We start from the raw sequence: 8,267 nt of genomic DNA, 5'->3' as shown, positions 1-8,267 counted from the left end.
CAGCGGGCCGGCTACGGTGTTCTCCACGGTCCGAGGACAGCTGGGCGCAGAAAAGTTCAGTGGGTGCCGAGGTGGTGATTTCCCCACCGCCGGGCCCGCGCGGCCGCCGTTCCACACCCGCGCCCGGCTCGGGCCTGGCTTTTCCGCCCCACCCCACGCGCCTGGCGGTCGGGACACTCGGGGCGGCGCCCCCCCCCCCTCGCCCCGCGCACGGTCCCGCCGCCCGCACTCCACCACGCATTTGGGCGGACAAAGGAGCGCTCCGGGGGACGGGGGCGCCGAGCCCCGGAGCCGAGCCCGGTCACGCCCCGCGCGCGTGTCGGACGCAGCCCAGGCAGAAAACCAACATCGGCGGAATCTGCTAACCCTTCGCGGGGCTTCGTCCTCACGCACCCCACGTCCTGTCGGGACTCCCCCCAAGTCCGTTCCCCAAGCGTCCAAGCGTGACCCAGGCCTACCCTTCTCCAGTCCCCACCCCGGGAGGGGGGCAGGGGCTCCCGGCGTGCGGCGGCGGCGGCGGGGGTCGGGGGCCGGGCTGGGCGGGGAGGCGCCGGGCGCAGCCAATCCCCGGGCCGCCCCCTCCGCGCCCGCCGCGAGCCGAGCCCGGGAGCGGGGGGGGAGGGGGGTGTGGGATGGGGGGGTGAGGGAGGGAGCCTGGCGGCGGCGGCGGCGGCGGCTGCCGTGGGGAGGGATGGAGAGGGGCGGGGGGAGCGGAGCCGGGCGGAGACGGCCGCGGCGCTGCAGAGCGGCTGGGGCGGCGGCGCAGCTCCCCGTGCTCCCCCCGGCGGCGCGCGCCCCGAGCCGCTGAGGGCCCGGCCCCGGCGCGCCCCGGAGCCATGGGCTGCATCGGCTCGCGGACTGTGGGTGGGTACCGCGGCCGGACGCGGGCGGGGGCGGCGGGGGCGGGGGGTGCAGGGCTTGACCCCCGGGTCGCTCCCCCCGGGGACCCTTCCCCCATCCCCGTCCTTGCCCCTCCGGGTACCCCGGTCCGCGCGCGCGCACCCCGCCGGCCCCCGCGCCCTCACCAGCCCGCCCTGCGCCCGCGGTCCTCGGGCCTCGCATCCTCCCTCCCTGCCCCGGCTGCAGCGCTCCGGTCCTTCCCTTCCCTCCATCCTCCGGTCCTTCCCTTCCCTCCATCCTCCGGTCCTTCCTTCCCTCCATCCCTCCGGTCCTTCCTTCCCTCCTTCCCTCCGGTCCTTCCTTCCCTCCATCCCTCCGGTCCTTTCCTTCTCTCCATTCGTCCGATCCTTCCCTTCCCTCCATCCCTCCGATCTTTCCCTTTCCTCCATCCCTCCGATCTTTCCCCGCTCCCCATCTCCCCGGTCCTTCCCTTCCCTCCATCCTCCGGTCCTTCCCTTCCCTCCATCCCTCCGGTCCTTCCTTCCCTCCATCCTCCGGTCCTTCCTTCCCTCCATCCCTCCGATCTTTCCCCGCTCCCCATCTCCCCGGTCCTTCCCTTCCCTCCATCCTCCGGTCCTTCTCTTCCCTCCGATCTTTCCCCGCTCCCCATCCCTCCGGTCCTTCCCTTCTCCCCACCGCTCGCCCGCAGGCTCGGCTCCTCTCCTCGCCAACCATCGGCCCAGCAGCCCCCCTCGATCCCCGGCCGCCCGCCCGCCCTACTCCCGACCCTCCCCACCCTCTGCCGCCAGGCCGCCGCCTGCGCTCCGCGGTGCCCTGCGCCTCCTCCTCCTCCCCCCCGCCCCTGTTTCTGGAGCGCCCCTCTTCTGAGACCCCCTCGCCCCATTGCGCCCCCTCCACCTCCCGCCCCCCCTGGCCTGGGTGCTTCGCCCCCCTCTCCCCCTCCCGTGGCCTTTCCGCGCCGCTCGCGCCTCCCCCGGGCGGCTTTGTTCACGTGCACGTTCCCTCCGGGGCGGGGGCGGGTTGCGCCCGGGGCCGCGGGGAGACCGACCCCGCGGCCGGGGGACCGTGCACTCCCGGGGGGTGGGGAGAGGCCGGGGGAACGGGTTCTGATGGCGGGCTGGGGTCTGGAGTCTGGCTTGGCCGAAGGGTGGGGCGTCGCCTGGGAACCCCGAGTCCGCCCGCACCTGCCCGGGAGGCGGGCGGGGCGGGGCCGCTCTGTATTTACCTCCGCCGGGGCCGGGCGCTGAGGTTTCCCAGCCGCCTGCTCCCCGCGGCCGCGGCCTCGCCGCCGCCCCCTGCTCCCCCACCCCACGCACCCGCTACACTTTCGGCTTAACAGATGAACCCCCCCCCCCATTTTCCCTCCCGAACTCTCCCTTTCTCCCTCCTACACGCCCTGGTGACCTCAGGCTGAGAGAATAATTCGTGTTATTATTGCAAACAAACTCACCCTCAGGAAGCCTAATTTCTGAGGCTCCGCGTATTTCCATGGAGACCCCTCCCCTTCCTCCTCCGCCCCCCTTCTCTTTTCCTCCCCCTCTCTGCCCCCCAGGGCTCTGACTCAGCTCTTGTCTTCCTCGAGGGCCACCTCCCCTCTCTCTTCTCTTCTCAGAGATGGTTCCCTGCGTGCCCGATTTCTGCTGTCCTCATGAGGTCCTTACCTCCTGCCCGAGCCTCAGGCCCTTGGCCCGTCCGTCTATGCATGTCTTAGGGCTCTAAATGAGAGTGGGTCACCTCTGGTGGTCCTAACCCTACGTGCCATGGACTACCACCCCCTCCTTCCTTTTGCACCTGCTATGTTGTTCCAGATTGGATTGTCTTCTCCTGCCCTGGCACCCCATGTAGTGCACCCCTTCCAAGGAGGACCTATAACCCCAAACTTAGCATCACAAAGCTTCAGGTGTGGTGAGAGTCTGTAAGGGCAAAGGACACAGCCAGTCATTTGATCTGTGAATTCTATATCTACCCATGAAGTTCTTCTCCAGATTTCTGTGAGTAGCAAGCACCCCATGTTCAGGCAGGGAGTCTCTTCCCTGACCTCTTGCTTTTCTGGTAGTTCCCCCACTCTGCTTTTGTCGGTGGTGGGACTTGAACTCTGGGCTTGGGACTGTTCCTGGACTCTTCAGCTCAAGGCAAGTGCTCTACCACTTGAGCCACAGCGCCACTTCTGGTTTTCTGGTGGTTCATTGGAGATAAGAGTCTCACAGACTTTCCTGCTCCAGCTGGCTTTGAACCGAGATCCTCACATGTCAGCCATCTTGGTAGCTAGGGTTACACGCGTGAGCCACCGGTGCCCAGCTCTTGGTCAGTCCTTTTTATTCTTCTCATTGTCTTCTGTCTTCTCTTTCTATGTTTAAAGGCCTGTTCTTGTAACTCTTCCTCTGGTTTTCTTCCCCTCTCTCCATTCCCCCATCTTTCATGAAAGTTGGGCTCGGTGTCTCCATCTGACCCTTTCCTCTGCTCTCACTGTTTCATGGGAGCAGACGCAACTCCTTGTCCCCTCCCTCCTGACTCTATAGCCACCAAGGTCTTGGCAAGGCGTTCACACCTCCCAAACAAGATGAAGCCTGGGCACAGAGAAGTCTTGTTTGTAGAACTGATATTGGCAAAAAGCCCAGACCTATAAAGAAACCAGAAAAGATTTCTCGGGACCCAACCTCTGCCTGCCCACCTCTCCTACCCAAGATAACGGGCAACAAAATGGAAGGCCAGGCCAGGAAATACTTCGGAGGTGCACGTGTTATTCTCAGTTAAGACCCAATGTTTTGGCTCAGCATGATTAATTTTCCTCACCCAGAATTTGGAGACAGTAGGAATATTGTAGGAAATGGGTAATCAGAGGAACGTGGCAGCCGAGGGAAGGAAGGTGCGGGGTGTGGCTGGCTTCAGCATCCTATAGGGAAGACCCAGGGGGATGAGAAGCAGCAAGGAACCTTGTGTCTGCTTCAGGGAACGAGGTGATTGCAGTGGACTGGAAAGGCCTAAAGGATGTGGATCAGATCAACATGGACAGCACCAGTTCTCTGCATGGGAGCAGCCTCCACCGGCCTTCTACCGAGGTGAGGCTCTCTGCTCAGCTCTCCCTACCCTTTGCCAAAGCACATCCGAGACCCAGGAACCACCAGGAACAAAAAACTTCGAAGTCTCTAGCTGCCTGATCTTCCTTACCTTCCACGGCACCTTTCCAAACACTCCTTCAGACGGATCCTTTTATATAACGTTCCTCCTGGCTTTTCCTGGAAATCCATACCCCACGGTGCACAAGGAGATTCTCAGGAAAGCCTGCGTCGCCTGGCACACTTCTGGCGGTCCCCTCTGAGGAAGGTGGGGTTGAGGTTCTTCTGGAGGACTCTGGGATACCATTCCCTTTTTTCTCTCTTACAGCAAACGAGGACAGATTTCTCCTGGGACGGCATCAATGTAAGTGCTGACTCGGCCCTCCTGATCCATTCCTATTCCTCCCTCCCCCCAGACGCTATGCCACCCAGCATTGCCTGTGAGCAGCAGGCACTGTGCTCTGCCTAGCCTCCAGGGCAGGTGGAACAGATACCTACATAGGATGTTGGATTGTGGTTTTTCTTTGCACCTGCCCTGGTTTGTGTTCTTCTTCCCGGAAGCTATGAATTCTTTGCCATCTATAAGGCACCAGACCTTCTTACTCCACTGCCTCTCTCCCTAGCTGTCCATGGAGGACACCACTTCCATTCTTCCCAAGCTTAAGAGGAACTCTAATGCCTATGGCATTGGAGCCCTGGCCAAGTCCTCGTTCTCAGGTGAGCTGCATCCAGATGGGAACTACCAACAGGCTTCTGGTTTTAGTCTCATGGCTCCTCAGGCTCCACAGCCCAGGCTTATCTGCCCCTTCTGTGGAGGCTGTCTCCCCCTCAATGGGAGGGAGTTCCAAGGGGAGCTGGGAGGGGGAGGATGGGGTGGGGTCTGTTATGGGTACTGAGTGTTAATCTGGAGGCTGTGGGTGTGTCCGGCCCCTTAGGGATCTCGAGGAGTATGAAGGACCACGTGACAAAGCCCACAGCCATGGGACAGGGCCGAGTGGCCCACATGATTGAGTGGCAGGGCTGGGGGAAGGCCCCAGCGATTCAGCCACAGCACAGCCACGAGGCCGTGCGCAGGGATACAGACGCCTACTCCGACCTCAGCGACGGCGAGAAGGAGGCACGTTTCCTAGCAGGTACTTGTGCCCACGTCCTGAAGAGATTCATTTTGAGGGTGGTCAGACACTGGCCCTTCAGTGTGCTCCCTTGTGGAAGGACTGGCCTTCTCCACCTTCACCCAGAGGCTTGCATAGCCTAAGAACCCTCATTTTCAAGCATTTTCACTTCTTCATTCTGAGAGATGCAATCACCACTTCAGAAAATTAAATAATAGGGCTTATTTTTTTCAAGGCTACCAATTCCAGATGCTTTTCTTGGCTACTGTGTGGGCCTGTCCTAGGAGCATAGAAGGCATGGCTTGAAAAGGCTCTGCTTCTACCCATGTTTCTAGAAGTGAAAGAAAGACTGTGGGGTTTCCTCTAGCCTTGCCCCTCGGCACCTGCTGTGGTGAATTGGCTCACTGGTTTCATTGCTGTGTCAACCACTGGAGATCAAGGGAACATGGAGATGGTGTTCTAAGAAGAGGTTGAACTCTAGGTTCGATGGCAGGCATGTGGAGTACCAATAAGGGAGGCTGAATGCTGGCAACAGATCTCAGTAAGAGAGCTAGGAAGAGGGACAGGTAGGCCTGGCAGGGAGGGTAAGTCTGGCTTGGGTAGTGGAGGAAATGGCAGCAGGGCAGGGCAGCAGGCACATTAGGAGTAGCAAGACCAATAGCAACTTCAGCTTCAACTTATCCCTTTTTGCTTCCCATCCCTGGAGCTTTTGATTTGATCTCACTGTAAATCTAGGGATCCTTAGGAATCTCTTAAGGATCCTTCTGTGGATCTACATATGGATGTCTCTGCTCTCCTCCAGTAGTAGGTTCAATTCCTAAAAAGCCTCCAAACGTCTAGAAATCTCTAACTTGAGTTCCTTAGGATACCTCACAGAAGATTCCCAACTCTTTCCTCTAGGAATCCAGTCTGACCTTCTGGAAAGTGCCCCATGGTTTTTCCTTGTCTCAACCATAAACAAAAGCTAGGCTGTCCAGTACGCCTGGTCACCTGTGGCCATTGAGAATTTGGGCCTCCTCCCAGAGAGATGGGCTGTGTTGAATACTTGCCTGATTTCAAATATAGTGGTTATATGTTGACATGATAATCTTTTATGTATACTGAGGTAAATAGCTGTGATCCATTTTAAAAAATTAATTGTACTTTATTATTTATTCATTTATTTATTCTTTTGGCATTACAGGAGTTTGAACTCCCCATTGTACTTTATAAGCAATTACTCTGCCTCTTAAGCCAAACTTCCAGTCCTTTTTGCTTCAAGTTATTATTTCGATGGGAGCATCTCACATTTTTTTGTTTTGTTTTGACTGGTACTGGGGCTTAAAATCAGGGCCTGGGTTCTGTTCCTGATCTTTTTTTCACTGAAAGCTAGCACTCAACCCTTGAGCCACAGCTCCACTTCCAGCTTTTTGGTGGATAATTGGATATAATAGTTTCAGAACTTCAAACCCTGATCCTTAGATCTCTGTCTCCTGAGTAGCTAAGATTACAGGCATGAACCTCCGGTGCCTGGCAAGGGGGGGAGGGTGGAGGGGTCTTACTACTTATGCCTGCGATTACAGACTTGAACCACCATATGCAGTTTATTTGGGTCTTATATATTTCTTTCTTTTTTTTTTTTTTTTGGGTCCGGTCGTGGGGTCTGAACTCTGGGCTTGGGCGCTGTCCCTCAGCTCTTCAGCTCAAGGCTAGCGCTCTACCACTTGAGCCAGAGCACCACCTCCAGCTTTTTTCTTTTTTCTTATGTGGTGCTGAGGAATCGAACCCAGGGCCTCATGCATGCAAGGCAAGCACTTTACCACTGAGCCACTTTCCCAGCCCCTTCTTTTTTTTTTTTCGAACTATTATCTTCCCAATGTCTAGGATTAGAGGCATGAGCCTCTGTACCCAGCCCTCTAAATCTTCTGAAGTCTGGCTACTAGGAAGTTTACAATGATCTAAGTGGCATGCATTCTATTTCTACTGAACAGTCTTGCACTAGTGTGTTTCCATACCCCTTTGAAGAATCTTGTGCTGACTGCATTTCTTCTCCTAGGTGTCATGGAGCAGTTTGCTATTTCTGAGGCCACGCTCATGGCTTGGTCTTCTATGGATGGTGAGGATCTGAGTGTCAACTCCACCCAGGAGCCACTGGGCTGCAACTACAGCGACAACTACCAGGAGCTGATGGAGAGTCAGGGTGAGAGATGGGTCCACACTTCAACCCTTGGGGCCTGAGGCTTCCTAATTATGTGGGCTACTGCTACTCCTCTCTGTCTCTTTTAGGACTGTCATGTTTTTCTCAGCTTCCCAATGTTCTCCCTCTGTGTTTTGGCCTCCATTCTGTGGGCTCTGGGTACCATGATAGCCTATGACCCCCTCCTACCTTCCTCATTCTCTTCGCAGATGCCCTTGCTCAAGCCCCCATGGATGGCTGGCCTCACTCCTACGTATCCCAGGGCATGTACTGTCTGGGGTCCTCAGATGCCTGGGAAGCCAGCGACCAGTCCCTCATTGCCTCTCCAGCCACAGGATCCTATCTTGGCCCTGCATTTGATGACTCACAACCCAGCCTGCATGACATGGGGCCTTCCCAGCCTGCATCAGGATACTCTGCTCAGGAGCCTCCGCCTTTGCTGGTGGGGGACACTGACTGGGCCCCAGGGCTGGGTGGGGTAGACCTGGCCAGAGGGGGCCCTGTGGAGGAGGAGAAGAGGCCTCTGGCCACTGAGGAGGAAGAGGATGCGGGATGTCGGGACCTGGAATCTCTTTCTCCACGAGAAGACCCTGAAATGTCCACTGCTCTTAGCCGGAAGGTGTCTGACGTCACCTCCTCGGGTGTGCAGTCATTTGATGAGGAGGAGGGGGAGGCCAACAACTAGCTTCTTTGTACCTTACTCCCTCCTGAGGGGCATGGCTGCAACCTACACCCTCCCTTGCCCCAGCAGCAGGGCTGAACCCCGGGGCAGAAGACAACGGGAAACCTGGAGCTTTCAGCCTTTGCCTGCCCAGAAAGTGGAGGAACCAGCAGGGGGGTTGATCTAGGCTTACACGCAGAAACCATGGGTCTGGGAGCCGAGACCCCCCCGCGAGGAGATGGCTGCACCCCTGGCGAGTGGAAGAAGAGTGGTGGCTGTGGACTCCTGGGTCTGGGTCCAGGCACGGCTGTGCTGGAGACTGGATCTCAGTTCTTCATCCCCTGATTTCGTCTTTCAGGAGCCTTGGCTGTGCTGTCTGAATGCCTCCTTTCTCCATTTCA

The 8,267-nt window shown here is 57.9% G+C and overlaps 1 protein-coding gene across 2 annotated transcripts; it reads left to right on the top strand.

Moving 5' to 3' along the window:
• Window positions 1-709: 709 nt before the first annotated feature.
• Window positions 710-8,267, top strand: Fam131b (family with sequence similarity 131 member B). Of its 2 annotated transcripts, none has more exons than XM_069996944.1 (7): window positions 710-864; window positions 3,811-3,920; window positions 4,246-4,281; window positions 4,541-4,634; window positions 4,853-5,050; window positions 7,065-7,208; window positions 7,415-8,267. In XM_069996944.1, exons 1-7 carry the CDS (start codon window positions 837-839, stop codon window positions 7,888-7,890), a joined length of 1,086 nt encoding a protein of 361 aa, XP_069853045.1. In that variant the 5' UTR covers window positions 710-836; the 3' UTR covers window positions 7,891-8,267. The 2 variants fall into 2 exon arrangements, with proteins under 2 accessions (XP_069853045.1, XP_069853043.1); XM_069996942.1 differs by lacking the exon at window positions 710-864 and adding an exon at window positions 3,366-3,610.

The sequence above is a fragment of the Dipodomys merriami genome, unplaced genomic scaffold, assembly GCF_024711535.1.
Source record: "Dipodomys merriami isolate MVZ:Mamm:240054 unplaced genomic scaffold, mDipMer1.0.p SCAF_5, whole genome shotgun sequence".
Classification (NCBI taxonomy): Eukaryota; Metazoa; Chordata; class Mammalia; order Rodentia; family Heteromyidae; genus Dipodomys; species Dipodomys merriami.
The sequence above is the reverse complement of the archived record's forward strand: the minus strand, read 5'-3'. Positions and strand labels throughout refer to the sequence as shown.

What these genes read in the sequence shown, in the direction of transcription:
- Fam131b (XM_069996942.1), top strand. Translation starts at nt 3,562, where the DNA reads ATGGAAGGCCAGGCCAGGAAATACTTCGGAGGTGCACGTGTTATTCTC. An exon ending in GGCCAAGTCCTCGTTCTCAG is followed by an intron (nt 4,635 to 4,852) that starts GTGAGCTGCATC and finishes CCGGCCCCTTAG; the next exon opens with GGATCTCGAGGAGTATGAAG. An exon ending in GGAGCTGATGGAGAGTCAGG is followed by an intron (nt 7,209 to 7,414) that starts GTGAGAGATGGG and finishes TTCTCTTCGCAG; the next exon opens with ATGCCCTTGCTCAAGCCCCC.